The 26,840-nt window shown below is 37.0% G+C and overlaps 2 protein-coding genes across 3 annotated transcripts in view; one reads left to right on the top strand and one right to left on the bottom strand.

Moving 5' to 3' along the window:
• Positions 1–26,840, top strand: part of LOC129751883 (lachesin) — a 338,054-nt gene that overhangs the window by 80,053 nt on the left and 231,161 nt on the right. For both annotated transcript variants that reach the window (XM_055747642.1, XM_055747641.1), the window contains exon 3: positions 17,105–17,446. In XM_055747642.1, coding sequence (XP_055603617.1) covers positions 17,105–17,446 — 342 coding nt within the window. The remainder of the gene's footprint in view (positions 1–17,104; positions 17,447–26,840) is intronic.
• LOC129751888 (titin-like) lies at positions 4,427–5,237 on the bottom strand. The gene is made up of 2 exons (XM_055747646.1): positions 5,174–5,237; positions 4,427–5,106 (listed from the first exon to the last, which is right to left on the bottom strand). The coding sequence occupies exons 1-2, from the start codon at positions 5,177–5,179 to the stop codon at positions 4,489–4,491; spliced, it is 624 nt and encodes a 207-aa protein (XP_055603621.1). The 5' UTR covers positions 5,180–5,237; the 3' UTR covers positions 4,427–4,488.

Raw genomic sequence — 26,840 nt, 5'->3', positions numbered from 1 at the left:
GTTGCTTGCATAGATACTACATCTACACAGTCTTGTGCCATACTTCGAAGGCGAAAACTTTGGAATACAATCCTACTATAGCGAATGTTTCGTTGAACGTCAATATTCTTTGTGAAAACATAACTGTTTTTAGTCCATCCAATCGTGGAATCTGTATTGCCTGAAATATGGATGAATGAATGAGTAAGATTATAGATGATATAAATAACTCACTTACTTTTTGAAGGTCAACGGCCATCACCAAATGGTTCAATACTACCGCTCCGCCGTCTTTTTGGTACTCGACCCTTGCTTTTCCATATAGCTGTTGATGAATCATGAATTTGGAACATATTTCACAATCGGAATTGCATTCACATGTTGCTCCGAGTAGTTTAACATGTTCATTTATCTCAGTACACCTCACATTCTTCGTGGACCAATTTAACAAATGAAATGTTAAATATATTAAGCTTACGAGAATATAACGCTTAGCTAACATTAGTTTTGTTGAAGTTTAAAAAAATGTTGATGCATAGCTCGCTGCGTAAGATCGGACGGAAGATATAATCGGTTTGGCGCATGCTCTCGGCGATAGTGGGACGGAAATCCAAAATATGCTTTTTCATAATTTCCGATAAACTGTTGTACAGAACATACTTTCTTCGATTATCGGAAACCGGTCCGTCGTTGACATCCAGGCAGCGATATAGAATATTGCTAAAATAAATGTTCTAATTTTTTTTTTATTAAAATATTTTTTCAAACACTCACCCACAGTTTTCGCGATATCCAAACGTATTCAGAAAGAACTTCCGGCATACATGGGACTGGAGCTGTATGAGAGCTTTTTCTTCACTTCCGGTTTAGACTTGTAATTTCGGATAAAGTTTTTTTGTCCTTCGTCATCCAAGCTCCAGAATGTGCTATTTATATTAACACGATCATCCCGGTGAATATGATTATTGCAATGCTTCCGATATCTGCAGAATCAACAATTAATGGATGCGCATTTTTGCGCTTCCGGGCAGATTCCTCCTTGCTGAATTCTTTCTTGGTTCTTATTTTTTTGGCGAGTGAAAAATACAAGCATCGGATTCGTTCGGATCTTCCTCGAACTTAGATAAATATGATGAATAACATGAGAAACATTCCGATCAAATTCTGATTTCCACGCCATTGAATCCAAGAAAATCTTCATCACTGTCACTTGACTCTGAACCGTAAACCTTCGGCAACGATAATGCACTCATCTTATTAACAGTTTTGATTACTTAATTATAGTTTTTCACCAGAACACTTTGAAAACCTTTCCATTCAACACACAGTAACATAGGAAAAATAAAGTTCGTGTGACAGTTTTTCCGTAGAAACCAAAATACAAACGCTCATATTCTACGCAAAAGTGTCACACGAAGCGTTTTTGACGATTATCTTCTGCTCTAAAGAAAAAAAAAGTAAGAATAGATTTCATTGTAAATTGACCAATTTTAAATAACAACATTCATGAAAGGTGCGAAAGAGCTAGAAATTTAACGAAAATCCTAAAAAGTGAGCAAAATTCTAATCGCGTTTTGCTCGTTTTTCTCCATGGGACAATCAGTACAATGTTTGGCTATACACTTCGCTAGCAATATTCTCTTCAGATTAACCAAAGATGGATTCCCTTTGTAATATTTGAAACGAACGATTAGGCCAGAACAAATATCAATTTCTTCTTTTGTCACCCCCTCCCCCCTTTGAAATTTCCAAAAAACAAACCGAAGGGGAGAATAAATAAAGTTTGAAGTATTTCATGTAAATATCGAAAAAAAAAATCAAATATTCGAAAGATTACAAGGCCAAAAAACAAATTTTGGAAGGTGGGAGGTATTTAACCATGTTGTGTATTTTTGATTTTATTGAATTATTCAATAAAAAAAATACTTGATTTATAGTTTTTGGCAATGATAAAGTATGGAATTTTGTTGCATACAAACTTTCGTGCAATCAGTTCTAATTTATTTGTTTTTAACATAACTTTTAATTATCAATCCCCTCGCGATGTTCCAACTCCAAGTGACAAAAGAAAGATTTGAAATTTTTTCCTGCCTTAATCGATGGACTGAGCTGCCACATGTTATGGGTACCTACTAACTTAAAGCATGGATCACTACAAATCTGGACGCATTAAAACGGGTCTATCTCGGAGCTATATAAACGAAATAAAAATGTTTTGTACTTGAAATGTAGGGTTTTTATTGCACTTTAAAGGAAAAATAATAAAAAAAATATTCCGATGTTGTTTTGATGAATTTTCGAACTTTTGGTTGAGTATCACTCATTATAGTTTGAACACCCTATTCGCTGACCTCAGCGGCCATTTTGTTCCACAATCTCTTCATCTCTGTTGCTTCCCGAGTCGTCCTACAATTCTTCTTCATCTTCTGCTTGACAATTGCCCAAAATTTTTCGATAGAGCGGAATTGAGGGCAGTTGGGTGGGTTGATGTCCTTTTCGACAAAATCCACCCGTTGGCCCAATACCACTGTAGAACCTCCTAGCTGTAGTGGCAGCTTGCCAAATCTGGCGAAAACTTAACTAGTCCTTTGTGAGATCTAATGTACGAAAAAAAAAGTTTTTCAGGCATTCCTCCTTGTAAATTTCGGAGTCCATGGTCTTTTTTTTCACAAAAACCGTAATTTTTCGTCCGCAGCTGCAAATACCTTGCCAGATCAAACACTTTCTTGCAAACTTATCAGCAAAAACAAATTAGAAGTTGCCGGGGACATCACCATGACCAGTGCAGTGCACCACTGCAGTGGCTTTACATAATTTACATTTACATTTTTACATCTTCACGTACGTTTCGTCATCCATGAGGATGCATCCTTCGAACTTCGTAGGAATCTTCTTGTATAACTTGCGGGCACGTCCTTTGGCTACTAAATTCTGCTTCAATGTCTGGTTTGGTTGCTTACTGGTCCGATAGGATCGTATTCCTTCGCGTAGACGAATCCTTCTGACGGTGCACCGGTCGGCGTTGAATTTCTTGGCAATGTCATAGTCCGACTACCCTGTGTTTTCCTTGATCGTTCTCAACACCTTCAAATGCAGATTCCGATCCTTAATTCCACTATGATGCTTGGTATGAACCTGCCGATCCATAGTACGCATCTCACGGAAACGTTTGAGAACGATACACACGGTTGATTTGACCATTTTCAACGATTTCGCGATTTTTGAACCCGACTACGTCACGATCGACGGCCACGAGCTGGAGCTGGAGATAGTCGAAGACTTTTTCTATCTCGTCTCCCTGGTGACCGCAGACAATGACACCAGCCGTGAGATCCGGAGGCGAATTATCAGCGGAAGTCTTGCCTACTATGGACTCCACAAGCAGCTGCGGTCAAGAAGACTTAGCCCTTGCACGAAGTGTAACCTGTATATGACGCTTATTAGATCGGTTGTTCTCTACGGGCACGAGACATGGATATTGCTCGAGGAGGACCTGCGTACACTCGAAGTATTCGAGCGACGAGTGTTAAGAACCATCTTTGGCGGCGTACAGGAGAACGGAGTGTGGAGGCGAATGATGAACCACGAGCTCGCGCGACTCTACGGCGAACCCAGTATCCAGAAGGTGGTGAAAGCTGGCCGGATACGCTGGGCGGGACATGTTGCGAGAATGCCGGATGACTGTCCTGCAAAACAGGTGTTCGCTACGAATCCGGTAGGAACAAGACGAGCGGGGGCGCAACGAGCAAGGTGGTTTGACCAAGTGGAGCGTGATCTGGCGAACGTGGGGTGCCCGAGAAATTGGAGAACGGTTGCTATGAACCGAGTGAATTTTAGGAATTATGTTCGTCAAGTTATGTCGTAAGACGGAATACTATGTAAATAAATAATGCTCAGCTATCTCTGTCCATCGCATATCCACTGACTCCATAGCAAAATCCACTGAGACATTTGTGAACAACGACACAATTTGGATCATCTTAGAGTTGATTTTTGAAGGGATGCATTTCTCATTATCAGTATGAGGAAATTTCATTTGCGCTGTTATCAAAAATTGTTCATAAGCAGTCATGGTCTGAAGCCTGTTGTTAAGGTGGTATTCGTACCCAAAATGTTGTTATAGCGATTGAACTGGTGTTGCGAATCATCGCTTAATGCCAGAAAGTAAAACCTTACGAGTCACATTATTTCTCACCTTAGAATTCCTAACACTTTGAGTATTATATGTAGATTATTTTTAAAATTTTCTCTATCAAATCCTTGAGTTTTAATGGACAAAGTTTCAGTTTTCCAAACATGTTTTATTGTGTTTCTGAATTTTTTTACAGAATCTTTGAAATAGTTTCAACAAAAACATTATTGCAACATTTTGTAAATCTCTATAAATTATTTCTTGCGAAATATTTCATAGAGATTTTCTGAACAATTGATTAAACTACTTTTAACTAAATCATCATTCATCTACAAAACTCCGGACACATTCAGCCTAACTTCTTACACCAGCATCTCTTAATTCCAGAAAGAGTTCTTCTCGTGCTGCTTAAAGTAGACGGTCACTGGCTTTGGCTTCTCTACATAGACCTGCTTGCTCACGTACACTGGATAAGGCTTCTCAACATGAACTGTGTATGGCTTTGGGACCTCAACGTACTCCTTCTCGTAGACTGGGACCTCGACCTTCACTGGATAAGGAACTGGACGATCTACATGGACTGGGTACTTCTTCTCGACGTAGACTGGAACCTTCTTTTCGACGACAACTGGGACCTTCTTCTCAGTTTCTACTGGGTATGGGACCTTCACTTCGACTGGAACGTGCTTCTCAACCTCAACTGGATATGGCACTGGGATTTTCTTGGTGATGATGTGCTTGATTTCCTTCTTGGCTTCCCACTCGTTGCTCAGATCCTGATGTTGATAGTACTGGTTCTGGTTTTCATGTTCGTATTCCTTGAACTGGTGGGTTGAGAAGTGATGTTGCTGACTGTTGTCGTCTTCATAATGATGATAGTGACGTGGTTCGTGATTTTCGTAGCTTTCCTCCCAGAGGCCTCGTTTTTCCTTCTGGCTGTTGTCGATTGCCGCACAGCTAGCGATGGCCAAAGCCATAGAGAGTACGATAAACACCTATTGAAGAATAAGTTAAAAAAGTTTGCAATTTTTTGAAAAGACACTTTGATTTTGCTGTGCTTACCTTCATGTTTGCCTTTTCTTGATGCTACTGGTACGAGAAATAACTGCTGAATGATGATTTATCAGTGATAACACCCAGTTTTTATACTCACTCGATATTAATTGGTTTGATCCAACATTTCTCTTGGTCCATCATCCACATCTATATTTATGGGCTAGGACACGACAACCGATCAAGTGTGAAGGCTGTGTTAAGCCTTACGTGTTTTATTTTCTTACTCATCTTTCATGGTGGTCCGTCCAAGATAAATTCATCATTTTTTCCCTATCTCTTGAGTCGCTGCGAATGGCCAAAAAAATTGAGTTCCAAGTTTGAACTGAATTCTTCACTCAGGAAACAGTAAGTAGAATACGCCCAACTATTTTATTCTTGGCCAAGGTCTGGAAATAAGAAATTCGCGGCAGCATTCTTCCTAAATTTTTTTACTCTTTGACCAAAACTGAGCCCGTTTTTGAAAATGTTGTAAACGTTTAGGATTACAAATTTGCGCAAGAACCAAACAGAACAAAAACTATTGAAGTAGTCCAGTGCCAAATTTGGGGATTGGACCACGGAAATAGATGGCACAATGAGCCCAAAATTTGTATGGAATTATGAAAAATTGAGTTTGGAAGGAACATGAAAACCAAGTTTTGCACCAATATCTGAAATCCCTATCGGCTGATTTGTTTTCACTACAGTCATTCACAAAACTTTCGTTATGACAAATAATTTATCTCTAGGTCCCTTTTCGACAATGGTTTGGTAAAGAAGACATTGAGTTTCAAAAATTCAATTACGAAAAATACTTGAATGATCGTTAATCGGCGCAATATACACGTTTTTGAACGCTGTTGTATGATAACTCTAATCGAAATGCGTTCTTCAAATGATTTTTTTTTCATAATTTAAGCTTTAAAACACTCAAATTGAAAGAAAAATTGGTTGATAAAGACCTAAACTATTGGCGGAAAACTATTTTTTTGTTTATGCCGCACAAAATCCACATAATTTCATACTAACTTCAGGCACGTTGCGCAGCCCCTTCCCTTAGTATAATCTGGCCCAAATTTTGCATGAGACCTTGTGCTAGTACATATTTAAATTTATTTAATTTTTTAATTCAGTTTAAAGTTTCTTTTGTGTGATTTAATGTGAACACGAGGTTCGATTTGGATTTTCTAGGGACATTCTTCGAGGTGGAAATTTCAATTAAAGACAATTTTTTTTGAATCTATATATATAAAAAAGCAATTTCTGTGGGTTTGTTTGTTTGTTTGTTTATTTGTTTGTTTGTTTGTCCTCTATAAGCTCAGCCATCTTAAGAGCTAAAGAGCTGAAATTTTGCATGGATACTCATTAGGACCAGGAATGATGAAAAATGTTTTCAGATTTTCGGATGACCCCATCTGAAGGGGGTCGTCCATACAAGACAAATATTGTTTACACTATATTGACGTTATTTTTCGTCGGATTGTAACAAACATTTGCACATAGGGGTTTTGAGAGGTGAGAAATTGATTTCATGTATTGATCTTTGTGTCAGGGGTCGGAAAAAGGGGTCGTCCATATGAACTGTTCAATGTTTTTACTTTATTGATGTTATTATGCATTGGATTGATATGAAAATTTGCACATGAGTTTTTTGAAGGATGAGCAATCAATTCCAGGTATTGAATTTAGGGTCAGGGATCGTCCAAAGGGGTCGTCCATATACACTTTTTGATGTTTTTACGATTTTGGACTTATTGTGCATTGAATTGAGATGAAAATTTGCAGACGGGGATTTTAAGGAACGGACAATCGATTCCAGTTATCAAATTTTGTAGAAGGGGTGGGCAAAAGGGGTCGTCCATATCAACTTTTTAATGTTTTTGCGATATTGGCGATATTATACATCGGATTCAGATGAAAATTGGTACACGAGAGTTTTGAGGGATGAGCCATCGATTTCATTTATTAAATTTAGTGTAAGGGGCTGGCAAGGAAGGCCGTCCATATTAACATTTCAATATTTTTGCAATATCATCGTAATTATACATAGGATAGGGATGAAAATTTGCACTCGGTAGTTTTCAGGGACGGGAAATCGATTTTAGATGTCAAATTTTTTGTAAGGGTCGACGAAAGGGGTCGTCCATATTTATTAATTTTTCACTGTTTTTAACAATATTGACGTTATTATGCAATTGATTGCTTTGAAAGTTTGCACACGGGAGTTTTGAGGGAAGGGCAATCGATTTCAAATAGATATCAAAGATTGTTAAAAGGCCACTGAAAAGGGTTTAACTTTCTGGCAATAATTGCGTTGTTATGCAATGCTTAAGTCGAAATTTATACACGGGGGTTTTTGGCGAGGTCAATTGAATCCTGAGTTCGAATTTAGTAGCAGACGACAGCAATTATTGCTTAACAATGAATTCGGAAGTGCATCTAAAAACGCTTGGTAATTGACTGTATACGACTTATTCCAAGTTGAAAGCGAAACGGAGTTCGTATGGGATCAGCTAGTAATTTAATAAATTTTATCAATTAATTTTCTTTAAAAGTCTTATGATTTTTTTTGTGTAAAATGTTAATCAATTAGGTTTACCATGTTAAAAGATTTTTTGAATCTCATTACATTTATTTCATGGAATTTATTTTGTTATGTTCAAACAAGTACAAACAAGTGCCAGAAAGTAATAGAAGCTACTAGCGGTGTTTCCATTCTTACATAGATATATACAAAGCTTGATCTTTTTGCAAGATTTTTATTCAAATCACAGATAACTGCTTTATGATTCACAAATATTCTTATACAAAATCGTTGAGGATTTTTTTTTGATAGTTGCTTATTCTCGAATCAAGTGTTTTTAAGCGCGATTTTATATGTTTGATTAGAGATGCTTTAAAACAACCGAGTTAATGCATAACAAAATTAACAGTCTCGTTAAAAATTTGATAATTTAATTCGTTTATTGAAGCGTATTGTTATGTTTAACTTGTATTGAAGAAATACTATAAAAGTGTCAAAGTATAAAGTCTTGAACGTTTTAAAAAAAAGTGAATAAGTTTTCGTGACTTCACAACGTATTCTTAACCCGGGTCCAACTCACAACCTTCTAAACCAATTTTCAATCTGAAAATTGCATTAAATTCCACTCAGAAAGTTTGAAGAGACCTCCGATTTCGCCAATATGTGAAATTTCAGTAATTCATAAACAGTTGAATTTTCGGGACGTCACAACGCTCAAAAATTTAAACGGTTCTAGAGCGTAAACTTGCAGTGACTGTTATTTATCTTATATCATGCTTAAAAGATGGTTTTTTACCATCATTTTGCAATAATTTTTTTTTCGAAGAATAATTGAAAAAATCAATTGAATTTCATAAAAAAAAAAAATTTCAACGATAACATACTCAATTTAAAAAAAGGTATCTGTAAATCTTTTAATGGAAAATGACACAAAAGAAATAACCTTTCTAATGCTGTGCAACTTATTTTTGAATAATGAAAAATAAAAATCGGTTCTCCAGTTGAGGGGTGCTTGAAATTATAAAGTTTATAGGTGATATTATTTAGCCAATCCGTCATACTGGGTGAAGTATTTTAAGGGGGGAGTAAGGTCTAACGGGTAAAAAAGAACACCATTTTCACGAATTTTTTTAGAGCTATCGTTCAAACAAATGTATTCAATTTTTTTGCATTATACAAAGCATTGATAAAAGAACATTTAGTAATTTTTTCGGAAAAAAATATTGAAAAATGAGCCGGTGACGGAGCACTTTCGAGGATGCCTTTTAGAAAACAGGATTTGCGGTGGACACTGTATCTCAGCACAGAATCATCTGAAGTCAAAAAATCAGACCAAAATATTTTGAATAGATGTTTTTCTGGACCCCAACGTTTTTATTTAACTTAAAAAAAAATTTATGAAATTTTTGTGGCTGTTTAAAGTAAAAACTACGATTTTTCATGAAAAAATCCGCATTTTTTTATCTGTAAAATCTCCCCAAAGTAAAAAAACAAAAAAAGAAAAACGTTGGGGTCTGGTATTTTATATGTAGAAAATATGCTCCAAATTTGAAAAGAATCGGATAAGTAGTTTTCAAATGACGATGTCCACTGACTTTAAAAATCTGCTTTCGAGAAAAACGCGTTTGAAGTTTCTGGTGCCGAATTCTTGCAGTACTAGATAAGAGGAGATAAAGGCATATAATTTATACAGTTTTGCTTCGATTGACTTGAAAATTTGACACAACATTCTTGAAATGTTTTACAATAAGAAAATAAAAAAATAAAAAAATTGATTTTTTGAAAGTGTTAGACCCCACTCCCCCCTTAAGGCATCGAAAAATGTAAAAATTTGTACCTTCATCTATTGCCAGATTTATCAAATTTTCTATGAGGATCAAAAACTTTTGAAAACTATCTAACGATGTGAGAAACTATATCATCATAATTTTGTTGTCATTGAATTAAAACTTTATTACATTATATCAGAATAAAAATTGAATTAGTGCTGTGGTATACAAATGTTGCTTCTAACCCCACTGTTTCATGATGCCTCGTTTAAGGGTTTTAACATTTAACCCCCTAGTCCCAACAAAAAGTTGATGGTGGATATAGAACGTATTTTTTATGATATACAGACAATGAACACGTTATTCAAATCTGATTTTCTATGAAATTTATTTAAAAAAAGAACCTGATATTTGAATGCTTCAATGTATTTAAATACATTAAAAGTAAATATAATTATAGAAAACTCAGGAGAAAATGATTTTCATTCTCATTAATGAAGAAAAAAATTGAAAAAAAAGGGTGAGTGCTCCTACTTTGGTCCTAGAGCCTACTTTAGTCCTAAAATGCCGAAAATTGTAAATGATTCATTTTGCTTGCAAAGGATAAAGATGTTGCTATGTGCACAATGAACTCTTATTCTTCCTGAATCCTGCCATGCCGCTTTTTGCCATAAAAAGTCTTTCTCACAAAATTTTCAACGTTTTTTAAAATGTGCCTCCTATTCAGTGGTAAATTAGACAGCTCAATTAGTGGGGTGTGTTTTGAGAAATCAGAGGAAATAAGGAAAAATCACGTTTTTTCAGTGTCCAAGCCAAAATTAAAAGGGTTATTACATTCACTATAGAGAATATGAACCAGATTACCTATTTTTCCTAAAATAAATGAAAATCAATGGAAAACCCGGAAAATTTGTAAAGGGTCCAAATATAGGAGACTTTGACTTTGATGTTCCCTTTTTAGACCTAACATCACAAAAACTTTGTGTGAATACCAAACAAATCAACAAAAGTGCGAATTTTTAATTGGGGCATAATTCAGAACCAATATTGAACATATCTTACATTTTTTGTTGGCTTTACGCAAATAAACTGTAAGTTAGTAGACATATAAAAATTTGAGCTATTTTTCTGCTGATAGAGCTGACGGGGAGTAAAAGTGTTTAAAATATTCATGACAGAAATGTAAGTTTTTTTAGTCGTTAAAAAGCTGTAATATTTTTTATGGTAATATTTAATTAAAGATCACACTTTTAATGAATTCGTTTAATTATTTTCGAAAAATCATATATTTTATAAGAATTTCAGATATAGGTCCAATTGAAGGTACCAGTACAGTACCAAAATAGGAACAGTAGGTTCAAAGATGGAAATTTTGATCATCAATATCTATGCAAATCTTTCAATAAAGGCGAAACCTATGTTGAAAAATCTCATTGAAACTTGTAGATAAGATAATGAACTATAAATAAATTTCTTTAAAGATAGAAAGCTCCCGTTTGTTTATGAGAAAAGCGTGATTATTTAAAAACCACCGCTTAAAGGGTCCAAAGTAGGGCAACTAACCCTAAATAGTATTACTAGAAGTAACCATAAAAATATCTGGTAACACTGTATAAAATTTAAAAAAGTCATATTTTTCATTTGTCTTCTTTGATCATTATTTATAAATTGAATTTTGTTATTCTGTTTCAAGTTCTGCAAAGAATAAATACTCTTAGTGTTTATCATATTATTTATTTCTTCTTATGGTCTACTTAAAAAATGATAGAGGCTAACTGTCTTGGTAAGTATTTACAAGAAATAAATTAACTACCTTTAGGTTATGATTTCCTGAAAAATAAACACTTTATCAAAGAAGATAGCTGTGAAGAGTATTACAAAATCTTTTTTCATTTTCAATATTTTGTATTGGGCTTGTGATATAGCTCAGTTGGCAAGTCTGTTGTCTCCTGAGCCGATGTCCGCGAGTTCGAACCTAAGAGTAAACATCGAACACAGTTGTGCCGGATAGTTTTTCAATAACGATCCGCCAACTGCAACGTTGATAAAGTCGCGAATGCCAAAAGATGGTAAAACGAATATAATCGAAACAAAAAAAAAAAAAAAAATATTTTGTATTCAAAATCAATTTGATCATAATGCACAAAGTAAGTGATAAAAATATGTCAGTTGAAAAGAATCTTGATACATTTTATTTCTAAGGGCCATTGATTTATTTCTTAGGCTCATTTCAAATTACATTTCATCATAATTTAGAAGTAAACGCTTTAAAAATAAATCTAAATACGGTCAAAATTTGGTCAAGGCAAAACGCATGTAAATCGGTGAAATCGTTTAATTAAAAAATCAAATTAAATTTCTTTTTCAAGTTTAATTAGTATAAAATTCAGGAAAAATATTCAGTTAGGCTTCCGCTTTTCCAAATCCGAATTCTCGGGCCTTACGCTTAACCCCTGCCATCAGATTTTGTACAGCCACCTTGTCCACCTTCTTCGCCGCAGAAAGCCAGTTTGCCTTGAACTGCTGCTCGTTCTTAGCAGTTTTTTTGGTCTTCTTTAGGTTCCGCTTGACAATAGCCCAGTATTTCTCAATTCGGCGGAGCTCTGGCCTGTTGGGAGGGTTCTTGTTCTTGGGATTTACCTGCACGTTATTGGCGGCGTACCACTCCATGGCCTTTTTACCGTAATGGCAAGATGCCAAATCCGGCCAAAACAGTACGGAACAACCGTATTTCTTCAGGAAAGGCAGCAGACGTTTATTCAAACACTCTTTCACGTAAATTTCTTGGTTGACAGTCCCGGAAGCTATGAAAATGCTGCTTTTCAAGCCACAGGTGCAGTTGGCTTGCCAAACCAGATATTTCTTCGCGAACTTTGACAGTTTCATGTGCTTGAAAATATCTGCTACCTTTCCCCTTCCTTTTGCCGTATAAAACTCCTGTCTCGGAAGCTGCTTGTAGTCGGCTTTGACGTAGGTTCCGTCGTCCATTACCACGCAGTCAAACTTCGTCAGCATCGTCGTGTAAAGTCTCCAGGATCGCGCTTTGGCCGTCGTATTTTGTTTCTCATCGCGATTTGGAGTCACTACCTTCTTGTAAGTCGATAGTCCGGCTCGATGCACGGTTGTAGACGATACACCCAGCTTATTTGCGGCATCTCGTAGAGAGAGGTTAGGGTTTCACTTGAAACTACCGGCAACTCTCTTTGTCGTCTCAGCGGCTTCCGGTTTTCGTTTTTCTCCCGATCCAGACTTCCTGGCTGTCGACAAACGTTCCCCAAACACTTTAATTACATTTGTAATGGTTGATTTGGCAACTTTTAGCAATTTTGCCAGCTTTGCGTGCGAGTAGGATTTTCGCGATGCGCGATGCGCGAGAAAAATTTTGATACGCTGCTCTTCTTCCTTGGACGGCATTTTGACAACTGAAGAGTGAATTCCAAAATCAAAAAAGGAGTAACATTCTACACACACACATCTTCAAAATGAGGGGTGTTCAGGTTTTTTAAATGCAAAATTGAAAGAAATACTTTACGTTGATATTGACCAAATTTTGACCGTATCACCCTTTATAAATTTACTATTTTACTGTTAACGAACTTGAAACTTGCGTGTTACTGTTAATTGATTCATAAGGACTTTTTTTTTGTCTTTATTAGAGTTGGCTGGTTCGTCTCTATTCATTAGGACTGTTTAATGTGTCCTCTTACCATATTTTCCTATTATTCATAGTAAGTTTTCAAATCATTACTAGCATAACATTTCATAAGGGCGAAACTCGCAGTTAGCTCGAAACGACGAAAACGCGTTTGAAATTTCGGAACATCTAATAAAATCCTTTTTGAAAAATTGACCCCTTTTTGTTCAACAAAAATAAAAAATGTGCATTATATTCACTTATTGTTCGTTGGGTATCAAGAACTTTAACTTTTTTCACTAAATTTCAGAGATTTTCGAGTTTCGCCTTTTTTTGTTTTCGATTCCAGTTACACCTGCAATTTTCGCCCAATTGATCGGCCGTTTTTGTTTTGGTTTTGAAGTTTCGCCCATTTGGTTCTACACGCAAAAACTAATACTGTATTTGTTTTCTCCACTCGTGGAGTGTTCCACCGTACCCGATAAAAACACAAACACAAAACACAAATCGTCGCCAGTGTATTGCTATCTCACTCACTCACACGCTCTCTCGCAACACTGGCAAAATTATCGGTGGGCCACCGTCCGTAAGCAGAACTCCGACAGGTCAAAACCAGTGCAACACCGTCCGAATAAACAAACAGTTTGACAGCACCTAGTGGTGCACCAGTGCAACACTAGTGCAACACTCGGCATAAACAAATACGGTATAATTAGGCCGTTTTGCCACACACAGTCAACACAGTTACGCCAATTGGCCCTACACGAATAGAAATATTAACCCTATTTTGAATAGGTGTAACTTCATGTTCCAACGAAAATGCATCAACATGAAGTTTCGCCCGATTGAATTTTATCAAATTTTTGAAAGTTTTAAGTTATTTAAAGATGAAACCACGTTTATTAGTTAAAGAACCACCGCGTACATCCGGTATGATCGTTAAATCGATTTGTTTACATTTGGCAGTTTCGCCCTTTTGAAATGTTACGCTAGATTTGATATTGTCTTCTGAATTAAGCCTCTTGGGTTAATACCTTATCTTAAGGTAGAAAAGTAAATAAAACAAATGATTCAACTAGTACAAAAAAACTAAACTATTTATTATGCATTCAACTATGACGATCTACGGAGAATCAGTCTTAAAAAACAATCAGTTCCGTTCAGTTCCAGAAGGACTTCTTCTCGTGCTTCTTGACGTAAACGGTGACTGGCACTGGCTTCTCAACGTAGACGTGCTTGTTCACGTAAACTGGATAAGGCTTCTCAACATGAACTGCGTATGGCTTTGGAACCTCAACGTACTCCTTCTTGTAGACTGGGACCTCAACCTTCACCGGATAGGGAACTGGGCGATCTACATGGACTGGGTACTTCTTCTCGACGTACACTGGGACCTTCTTTTCGACGACAGCTGGGACCTTCTTCTCAGTTTCCACTGGGTATGGAACCTTCACCTCAACTGGGATGCGTTTCTCGACCTCGACTGGATATGGAACAGGGACTTTCTTGGTGATGATTTGCTTGATTTCCTTGTTGGATTCATATTCGTTGCTCAAATCTTGGTAGTGTTGATGTTGATGTTGATATTGATGTTGATATTGATTTTGATATTGATGTTGATTCTGGGCGTTTTCAAATTCCTCAAATTGGGGAGCCGAGAAGTGATTCAGTTGACTGTTGTCTTCTTCAAAAGGATAGTAGTGACGAGGTTCTTGGTTCTCGTAGCTGTCCTCCAAAATGTCTCGCTTTTCCTTCTGGCTAGTGTCGATAGCCGCACAGCTAGCGATGGCCAAACCCATAGAGAGTACGATAAACGCCTTAGAGAAATAAAAAAAAGAACACACATTATTTTTCAAGAATCGAATCAAATAAATAACTTCTCTTACCTTCATGTTTGCCTTTCCAAGATGTTACTTGAACTAACGATCACAGTTGAATGATACTTAGCTCTAACATTATTCAGTTTATATACTTTTCAACCGAGAAAACTCTTCATTTAGTTCATCTCCGAATTTTCGATAGAAATTGATCTGGGGTTCCTATTGATGCAAGCAATAAATCATTCAATTTGGTACTGTACGCTTGATCGGTCGAGACTTGCGCCTTTTTGCCTTACTTTTCTGGCTGTATGGTGCAATTGTACTTTTCATTTTTTTTTAAATTTTGTTCATTTGTTTTTTTTTTATTTTTTTTTAATAAAACAGCTTTATCAGAAAAATATAGTTATTATATTTGTTTTTGATTATTAGATTTGATTTCGGCTTATTTGCTTAGTCTTATTCCTACAGAAAGGAACCTAGAGATGGAAAATAAAGCGGATAAAAGAAAATAACAAGCGAAATACTTAATGAAAAAAAAAATTGAATATTCTAATAATGAATCTGATAACATTCCTGTTAAAATGATGTGACTATGGGATCCATATCGATTCTTTCCCAAACAAATTGTCAAACTGTGAACGTATTATTAAATTCGTCCAAAATCTAGGTCAAAATGTATGCTCACAAATTTTGAACTGATTTCGAATAACCGCAGCGCCCTTATTAATGATGCCAGCTGGAATAAAACGATTGTCAGGCTCAAATTAATTGGACGTCATCAAATCGTTCACGAATCACAGAATTTTCAACCCGAAAAAAAATTAAATGTCCACCTCCACCCCAGTCAGGCAGTAATTACAGCCAAGACACGACGAATGAAAATTAATTTTTCCTCGCCCGGCTCTGCTCGTCGGGAACAAAAATCAATTTATATATTACAAACGATGTAATTAAACATCGAACGGTCGAAAATTTACCCACGCCGAGCGAAATTGATTTAATTGATAACATTGACCACGCGTCGAACTTTGCCGAACGCAAACGCATCACTGCACCAATAATTTCTCACCATTCAAGGTTTCGGTTTCGAAAAGGACCTAACCCGTCGAGATTACTTTGTTTTGAAGAAAGCATGAAATGTGTTTTCTTAAAGATGTTACACCAATAATGTCCGATCACTTCGCTTGTCCAAATAAATAACTACCGGATTAAAGTTACATCATTGTGAGATCGTTTATCCATTAGGGGAAAGGTTTCCTAAATGGGCCTATCGGGTTAAATGACCCTACGGCTTTTTGATGAAATGGCTGACTAGACAGCTTATCCGACCAATGCATTTTGAGGGTGATACGCTTAGAACATAAGGCAAGAAAGAATTTTATGAATTTACAAACTCAAAAAAAATTAAAAAAACATACAAGGTTTTGATACATTTTGATGTAATATTTCGACTTTTAAAAATTATACGTAAAGAAGCTTAAAACAAAAACTAGGATGGTTTTTGTTTCTTACTCAAATGAACTTAAGAAATTAAACATATTTCAGCTTTTGTGGAGGTTTAATAATGATTATATAGTGGAATAATAGAGTGTTTTTGTATGCCCCCATCATGTTTGTAAAATGCCTCCATCGTAAAATAACAGGTTAAATAGAATAAATAAATTATTTTTATTCTTGAACCTTCAAATCTAAGCTCTGAATAACATCTTAAGAGAGAATTGGAGACCTATAAACAGATTTGATAAAGTTTTTCTCATGGATGAACTGTCTCCATAGTATGGCAACCCTAACTTTTGTTTTATTCCTTAAATTATAATATACATAGATTTTTATAAAACTTTAGCTTTGTCGTACGGAAATTATTACTTTCTAGCAGTTTCAATGAAATTATACGGAAATATTGCCCAAAAAACAGAAATTTTGTTCAAAACATAAATAGGCGCATTTAGCCCGCACGATTTGAGGTTCGGCATTTTAGACAACACTTACAATAAAATCGTTTTCTTGGAAACAGAAGAAAATTTTAACATAAAAATTACTCCATTGTATAGAAAACAGATGCCTGCACAAGAGTATATAGTTTTTGTACACATATTCGATGTGATATTTGATTAAATCACTGTTCTGCTTAATAGGCGCATATAGCCCGCTCCTCCCCTAGGCACAACTCATCTCATTCTCTCTCTCTGTGTTTACCCCTTACATTTGCAGAGGCAAGTAATCCGCAGCAGCAGCAGCCGGCTGATCCGGAACCGGAATTCGAAGGCACCATCCAGAACGTAACGTTTCCGGCGGGGCGCGAGGCGGTCCTAACGTGTTCGGTGAAGAACTTGGGCCGCTATAAGGTCGGTTGGCTGCGGGCTTCGGATCAGACGGTGCTGGCCCTGCAGGGGCGGGTCGTGACGCACAATTCACGCATCAGCGTTGTCCACGAGGATATGCGAACCTGGCGGTTGCGGATTCGGCAGCTACGTGAATCCGATCGGGGCTGCTACATGTGCCAGATCAATGCCAGCCCGATGAAAAAGCAAATTGGGTGCATCGATGTGCAAGGTAGGTGTTTATTTGTTTGCTCAATGGCGGCCACAATCGTGAATGCGGCCATTTCTGATTGTGGGAGGGTGAGTCAGTCGACGGTTGCGGAGTTTTGATTGATAAATTACTTCTGAATTCGGAGTGAACGAATAACGGCTGTATCTACATGTCACTTTTGGTGAAAAGTGTGGCTGGAATTATTACATTACTGGCTCAGGTCCCTGCAATTGACCTTTTATTCAGAGCGTTTCAATCAACTTCTATTTGTGGAATTATTTGTTTTTATCTGACCGGTTTTATTAGTTTGCGGAATCGATTGTTTCAAAAACTCGGAAAATCACACGCCCGCGTGTTTGCTATTTAATTACAATTGTGCGGAAATGATAGGATTATGGTTAGCCAGGGCGTAATGAAGGAATATAATGCAATTCTGGGAAGATAATAGAATTTGTTATTTCACGAAAATATTATTAAGCCTGATGAGCTGTACACTTCATCAAATTAAATCAAATGTTGAGATCCATTGATATCGTTTTACCATTTTCCATAAACTCAAATTTGTATTATTGACAATTATGAATCAATTTTGTGTAATAACAAAATAAGTCAATGGGTAATTTACCGATTTAAGTACACCCATAGAAGAGGTTTCAAAAATCCAATGCCTATTTCGCAAATCTATGTGCCGAAAATGCACTAAAAATTGTACTGTACGAAAGATGATATGATTGAAAATGCACTACCGGCATAAAGATTCGAGCTACCAAACAAAATGGTGCCTGACCACTACATTCAAGCGAAACGAGAAAAATATTTTATGGGATTGTTATCCTGTTGGATAATTCATCCCAAAAAAAAAAAAATAAAGTGAGAATCAAACTCCCTGCAACACCTTATCTCGGATTACCATTCCAGTATCTTATCCAGTGCACCATCCAGGAATGCCAGGTGTTAAGGATAAAAAATCTGGGCAATTTTGAAAAAACGTCTGTGTATGTCTGTGCATAAGGAAGGTCACAAATTTGGTACAAAACAAGAAATTTGATGATGCGTGTGAGCTGGGGGGGGGGAGGGTTGGTGGTTTGTTTATCTGGTTGTCCTGTAGTATTCGGGTTATTTTCGAGTTGAGAACTATACCACAAACGCTGTTTCCTACCGTTTCCATGCCGATTTTATTAAAAAAAAAATATATGTTTAATGAATGATTGGTCAAATTCCAATGAATACAAGCAATATTTCAGTCTAATCTGGCACTTACGGATCAAATCCGATGCATGAATATTGATGTCATCACTCAATTTTTAAAGTCTGTAAAATCTGGGCACTCTCAGCAAAAATCTGGGCAAAATCTGTGTCTGACCAATATCTGGACGAAGGGTCAAAAGTCTTGGTTTTACAGACAAATCTGGGCACCTGGCAACCCAGGCACCATCTGAGTCGGTCAGCAAACGAAAGTTTATTGTGACAGTGTTGGTTGACAGTTCTGCCACCGCCCTGAGTCAAAAACGCACTGCATTTGCTGTATTGGCCGGTGTATTTTTTCATCCTCCTTTGTCTTTGATGGGAAAGGGGCAGAATGGGAGGAGAATGAGGTGGGAATGGGAAACTAGAAAATGTTTTCTATTGCCGACCAGTTTGGTCGAAACGAGTATAAATAGATTGACAGTTGTTCGCCTGCCTCTTTCAATTGACTTCCAAGGAATATTTAAAAAAGGCAGTGCCAAAGCATCCCTGCTCTAGTATTGGTACAAACTGTCACGTCACAAACACGAAAAAGCTGTTTATTTACTAGAAAATTTGCTGGAAATTTTCCACTTTTAAAACATGTTTTTCAATAAGAATTCTTGCTCTTCAAGATCGGTACAAAATAGTTGGATTTTCGAGTAATCTTATATATAAAAATGGAGGCGTTTTCTTTGTATCACGTATATCTCTCTTCTCTTTCTACTTTTCTCAGTATTGACGATTACATTGAATAAAGTGTAAACAAAACTAAATCACAACATTCATGATTCTTTTCGTAAGAGCAAGTTCACAGGTGTTCAGACCCCCTCCCCCTTCCAGGGATAGGGAGGGTTCCCAAACTATTATAGATACCTTCCTCGGCCTTCAATATTCCCATGTACCAAGTTTCGAGTATATCGGTACAGAAGTTTTCGAGTCTATAGGGAACAGACAGAAATAAAGACAGAAATTCATTTATATACATATATAGATAACACCTAAATTTTGCCCGGTTTTTGTCCGGTTTTTGGATTTGCAAAATTGCAATTTTTTAAAAAAAGCCCGGAATTACTAGGCCCGGATGGGAATGAAAAAAAATCTGCAACCTTTGTATAAACGGATGGTCGGAATGAAGTGAAATTTGGTATCCGAAGGTTTTTTGGGCCAAAGATGGTTTGTATAATAGTTTCAAGAATCTTACTTTTCTTTTAGAAACTCAACTAGAAATGGGACACAACACGAACAACTTGAAGACGATCTTCATGAAAACTGATTCACGAGCACGAAGAAGTTCAATTCGTGTAAATGAATTAAACATTTTCAAACGATTTATTAAGTAACAGGTAAAACGAAGTTTACCGGGTCAGCTAGTCTATATATATAAAAATGAATTTCTGTCTGTCTGTCTGTCTGTCTGTCTGTCTGTCTGTCTGTCTGTCTGTCTGTCTGTCTGTCTGTCTGTCTGTCTGTCTGTCTGTCTGTCTGTCTGTCTGTCTGTCTGTCTGTCTGTCTTTCTGTCTGTTCCCTATAGACTCAGAAACTACTGAACCGATTTACGTGAAACTTGGCAGGTAGAGGTATAGGAGGCCGGAGAAGGTTCCTATTATGGTTTGGGACCCCTCCCTCTAACAGGAAGGGGGAGAGGGGCCTCCCAAACAAAAGACAAGTTTTTGCATAACTCGAGAACCAATCAAGTAAATGGTATCAAATTTGGCATGGGGTGGAATTTGGGAACGGAGAATATTTCAATGAATATAAGGTACTCCTCCCTCCTCTCAGTGGGATTATAGGAAGGGGGGAGGGGGGCTACCTTACAATTTTTCATATAACTCGAAAACTAATCAAGATATTGGAACCAAATTTGGCATGGTGAGGTATTTTGATAAGAGTTATATTTCAATGATTATTTTAGACCCCTCCCTTTTTGCAGTTGAAAGGGGGAGGGGGCCTCTTTCATATTTTTTTTAAATAACTCAAAAACTAATAAAGCAAATGAAACCAAATTTGGCATGGGAAGGTATTTGGATACGATAAATATTTCTATGATTATTTGAGACCCCTCCCTCTTTCCAGTTAGGAGATATAAAGGGGGGAGGGGCCCTTTTTTAATTTTTTTCATAGCTCAAAAATGAATCAAGCAAATGGAATCGAATTTGGCATGGGTGGATATTTGGGAACGTGACATGTTCTAATGATTGTTTGAGACGCCTTCCTTCTTCCAGCGGGGAGAAAGGAAAGAGGGAGGGAAGTTTCATAAAATTTTTATTGCATAACTTAAGAACGACAACAGCAAATGGAACCAAATTTAGCATGGAACTACATTTGGGTACGAGAAATGCGTCTATGATTATTTGGTATCCCTCACTCCTTCAAAAAGGTGGATGAAAAGGGGGAGAAGAGGTCTCCATTACAATTTGCAGTTTAACTGCTGAGCTGATCGAGCAAATTGAACCAAATTTGGCATGTGAGGGTATTTGGATTCGAAAAATGTTTCTATTATAAATTGAAGCCCCACTTTTTTCAGCGGAAAGATATAAGGGGGAAAGGGGGGCTTCCATACAATTTTTTCGCATAACTTGAGAATTAATAGAGCAAATGAATTAAATTTTGGTATCAAAAAGTATTTGAGTACAAAAACTACTTTTGTGAATATTAAGTTCTCACCCCTCCATTCAATAGGGAGAACGGAAAGGGGAATGGTGTTAAATTTATGCACAACTCAAGAATTTACAACGCAAATAAAACCAAATTTGGCATGGGATGGTAGTTCAATACGAGTATTTTTGTATGTCAAACAATTCCTTTCTTGCAGTGGGATGATAGAATTTGGAATAAAGGAAGGGAAGAGGAAAGCTTACATTTATCTTTTTTTTACAACAAAATCCGAGAAATGGGTAAAACTTAACATGGAAAATCATTTTTGTATGATTCTATGATTATCTGACACACCATCCTCCTTTCAGTGAGTAGGTACATAGTAGGAGGGAGTTGAGCCCAATACAATTTTGTTACATTTATGCTAACGAAGCCAACAAATATATCATGGAAAGATATTTCGCTACGAGATATTTTTCTACGATTGTTATAGATCCTTTCGCTTTGCAGTGTAGAGAAGAGAAGAAATTTTGTTGTAAAGCTTAAAAATTTATTAACAAATGGCACTATATTTGATATGAGAGGATTTAAGGGCTCGAAAAAAATGTGTATGATTATTCAAGACCACGACCTCCATTCAGCAAGTGGTGGAGGGAAGGACAGGGGGGCTCTCTTATCAGACTTTTAGCATAAATCCAGAACATATAAAGCAAAAACAATCTTATTTTATAAGTTAGATTGTTTGCGTACGATTAATTTAAGCCCCTCCTTTTTCAGGGCGACGCACACAGGAGTACATAGAAGAAAAAGTTGGCCAAAAGTGTTTTTTTGTTTAAAAATCAATAAAATAGTTTATTTTGACTTTTAAAACGTTTTTAAGATTATTTAAAATATGTTTTACCGTTTTCGTTATTTTTCATAATTTTCTATTAGAAATTTTCTAACATTTATATGACATGATAGATAATCCAGGTTAGAAAAGTTGTAAAATTTGAAAAAATCTAGATTTTTTTTATTTGTTTTTGAAAGTTAAATAACATTTGAAAATATTCGAAAAAGAACATTAATTTTACTGAGCTTTAATTTAAAATAAACGAAACCCTAGGTGACTTTTTTGTGGAAAAAATCTATCAATATTTCTAAACTTTAAACTTAAAAATATCAAAAATGCGCGAGTTTGCGCGAGTTTTTTCTTTTGCACAAGATTATTGAAGTTATCAATTTTCTAATGATATCAAACATTTTGCCGGGACTTGCTGGGAACATAAACAAAAACACTAATTTGTAAAAAAATCAACATTTAAAGCAAAAAATAAATAGAAGAATTTTCAAAGCACTGCGTGCTGTCTCTATAGTCATCGAATTTTGTCTATTATACTTAAAATTATTAAACATTTCTCCATTGAAGTTTTCCATTTTAAATTTTCATTTTTAGTTACTAAAGAAAGCTTTATTCAATGATATGACGTAGTCACGCTGATTCAACGATTTGTAAAAAAAAATTCTATCTCATAAAAATACTAAAGTTTCGACAGTTGCAACAGCTTATAAATAATTCAGATGTCAAAAAACTGACCGGTACATGGTTCTAAATTTATTCGAGAATCAAATAAACATTGACATAAAAGTAACCAATGAAATTTAAATTTTGAGTTTTGGCCAGGTTTTTGGTGAAATACTCCTGTGTGAGACGCTTAAAGAAACAGATTAAAATTATCAGATCTTTAACATAAATTTATAGATCAAGATTCAGAAAATAAGTTTAAGACATCTTTGTGTTACAATTCGAAACTCCAGCTGCAGCTCACATTTTATAGCGGTTGCTTATGAATTATGTTATAACTGGATTTAAAATAATGCCAACAAGACAAAAATTCGAATAATTTCTGAAAATATCATTTGTTTTTGAAAGGTGTAGCAAAGCACACCGGGTCAGCTAGTTAGTTTATAAAATAGACCAGCAAAGTTCGAAAAAATGCTGGAATTTTCCTACTGAAGTTTGCAGAGTTTTCAAAATTAGTTCATAGTCTTCTATGAAAGTGTTCAAGTCAGTATAGTTTGAGATCCTTATAACAATAAAGTAATCTAAACACAAACTTCTATTGAAAACCACTACCATTTATTGGCATTTTAGTAAATCGAGTTAACAATGATAATTTGATGTTAGTTGTTCTATATAAGAATTGAATATGGTAAACCGGTTGGATAAAAATCATGACAACCAGTTGAACACTCACTAACTATTAGCTAGACCTTTTTGAACTGAATTTTTCTTCATTTTTGCACGTTTTAGCTCAAGATGACATTCCATTCATGAATAAAATAAGAAAAAAAAAACATAATGAAATCTTCAAAGGACCAAAAAATTTTTTAACATAATGAAATAGAGGCCTGACAACACTATCAAAATGAAATTGGAATTCATTTTCATTGTAAAACGTATTTTTCTTTAAAATTACTGCCTTTTGCATAATTTTTTTTCGATTCATTCGTTTTTGTGACGTCACGAAAAAATCCAATACGGCTCTCGACACTTGCTTATTAAAATATTCCTTGAATGACTTCGCTTGATTTCTACTAGGTTGAAGCATCCTGCGGCCGTTCTGGATTGGTTTTGACTAGTTTGAACTTGTTTCATTGAACAATTACCTGACTAGTTTCGACCAAAATATTGGCTTATTGAATAACTACCATTTGACAGAAACCACTAAGAACCAATTTCTACTTACGATTAAACGAACCTAACGAATGTTTTTTTAATGAAAGTTATCATACACACACAGCGCTCGATACATCATTCGACAATATTCTAGCAGGCTGATTGTTTCCAGCCTGTTTTGGCTTGTAATGAGGTATGGGATATGTTTTATTTGGTTTCTATCAGATATATGCAACGCGGTTGCGCTGGGAGAGCAATGCCATTGCACAGAAAGCTTGTTGATGCCGGTCGGGCATAAAATGTTATACCAATAATAATACTTCCAAGGAAGTTCATTATTGGAGTAGAGTCTGATTTGTGGCTGTAGAATACGTTCTAAGCATTCAGAGTTGGAAATTTCTAACGCCTTAACCTTTATCTAGGACAAAGAAACATTGCATGATCGACTGAACTGTCTAAAGCGCCGATGCGATGACATGGAATAAACTGTGTCCAGTAAAAGTTACAACGTTCCTGCCACTAGAGCATTGATGTCCCGGGTTGAGTTTTAAGGCACTCATCTAACATTTTTGTCTCGTGACACCTCTTTACCTCCTACAGAATGATGCTGTTTAGAATCACGTATCTGCTTAGAGTATCCTGGAGGTACATAAAACTCGTATAGCTGTGCATTCCGTATATATCCGTTTTGGGTCACAGCTTTATGTTGCCCTGAGCATACGGAAGACTGCTGGGTACTAATTCAAGTGTTCCAGCTTCTGTATACAATATTTCCTATGTCTTTTATTAGAGATGTGCCGAATAGTGCAACGGCCGAATACCGAATATCGACCTTTTCGGCCAAACGAATATTCAGTCAAATTTTCAACTGAGTTTTTATTGCTAAAAATAAAACAAAAGCGATCATTTAAATTTCCTTCTATTGCCCGTAATGTTTCTGAGCCGTCTCTCTGATTTCCAAAATGTCACCAATAACTGAAAGGACATCAAATGACTTCTAGATCGCTTCTAGAGCGTTTATCAACAAAAAGATTGGGTTCCTGTGAAACTGGAACATTATTTCTTTTATTTACTTGGTGTTCCATCTCACGACATAACCTGATGGACAATATTCCTCCAATTCACTCGGTTCATGGCAACCGTTCTGCAATTTCTCGGACATCCCACATTAGCCAGATCACGCTCCACTTGATCTAACCACCTTCTCGTTTCGCCTTACTCGTCTCGTTCCTACCGGATTGGTAGCGAACACCTGTTTTGCAGGACAGTCGTCCGGCATTCTCGCAACATGTCCCGTCCAGTGTATCCGGCCAGCTTTCACCACCTTCTGGATACTGGGTTCGCTGTAGAGTCGCGCGAGCTCGTGGTTCATCCTTCGCCTCCACACTCCGTTCTCCTGTACGCCGCCAAAGATGGTTCTAACACTCGTCACTCGAATACTGCGAGTGTACGCAGGTCCTCCTCGAGCAATATCCATGTCTCGTGCCCGTAGAGAACAACCGGTCTAATGAGCGTCGTATACAGGTTACACTTCGTGCGAGGGCTAAGTCTTCTCGACCGCAGTTGCTTGTGGAGTCCATAGTAGGCACGATTTCCGCTGATAATTCGCCTCCTGATCTCACGGCTGGTGTCATTGTCTGCGGTCACCAGTGAGCCGAGATAGACAAAGTCTTCGACTATCTCCAGCTCGTCGCCGTCGATCGTGACCTTGTTACTACTGGACAAGCGGGTTCGGTCGGTCTCGGATCCGCAGGCCAGCATGTACTTCGACTTGGACGTATTAATCATCAACCCAATCCTTCCAGCTTCGCGTTTCAGTTTGCGATAGATGTCTTCCACCGCCGCAGATGATCTGCCGACTATATCAATGTCATCGGCAAAGCAGATAAGTTGACTGGATCTGTTGAAAATCGTGCCCCGCATTTCGCCCGCCGCTCGTCGAATAACACCTTCTAGCGCCACGATGAACATCATGCAGGATAGACCATCTCCTTGTCGAAGCCCCCTGCGCGATTCGAATGAACTCGACAATTCACCCGAAATCCGCACACAGCACTGCGTTCCATCCATCGTCGCCTTGATCAGTCTAATCAGCTTCCCGGAAAAGCCGTTCTCGTCCATGATTTTTCATAGCTCGTTACGGTCGATCGTGTCGTATGCGGCTATGAAGTCGATGAATAGATGGTGCGTAGGGACTTGGTGTTCACGGCATTTTTGGAGGATTTGCCGTAATGTGAATATCTGGTCCGTTGTAGACCGTCCCTGAATGAAGCCGGCCTGATGACTTCCCACGACATCAACTTGACGTATTTCTTTCAATTTTGCATTTGCAAAAAACCTGAACACCCCTCATTTTGAAGGTGTGTGTGTGTAGAATATTGCTCCTATTTTGATTTTGAAATTCACTCTTCAGTTGTGAAAATGCCATCCGAGGAAGAAGAGCAGCGTATCAAAATTTAGCACACGCATCGCGAAAATCATCCGTTACAAATGTTATTAAAGTGTTTGGGAAACGTTTGTCGACAGCCAGGAAGTTTGGATCGGGGGAAATCGAAAACCGAGAGTTGCCAGTAGTTTCAAGCGAAACCCTAACCTCTCTCTCCGAAATGCCGCAAATAAGCTGGGTGTATCGTCTACAACCGTGCATCGAGCCAAAAAAACGAGCCGGACTATCGACTTACAAGAAGGTAATATCCCCAAAACGCGATGATAAACAAATGTACACGACGATGCTGACGAAGTTTGACTGCGTGGTAATGGACGACGAAACCTACGTCAAAGCAGACTACAAGCAGCTTCCGGGACAGGAGTTTTATACGGCAGAAGGGAGGGGAAAGAGAGCAGATATTTTCAAGCACATGAAACTGTTAAACTTTGCGAAGAAATATCTGGTTTGGCAAGCCCTCTGTACCTGTGGTTTGAAAAGCAGCATTT

This window comes from Uranotaenia lowii, chromosome 3 (assembly GCF_029784155.1).
Source record: "Uranotaenia lowii strain MFRU-FL chromosome 3, ASM2978415v1, whole genome shotgun sequence".
NCBI lineage: Eukaryota > Metazoa > Arthropoda > Insecta > Diptera > Culicidae > Uranotaenia > Uranotaenia lowii.
The sequence above is the reverse complement of the archived record's forward strand: the minus strand, read 5'-3'. Positions and strand labels throughout refer to the sequence as shown.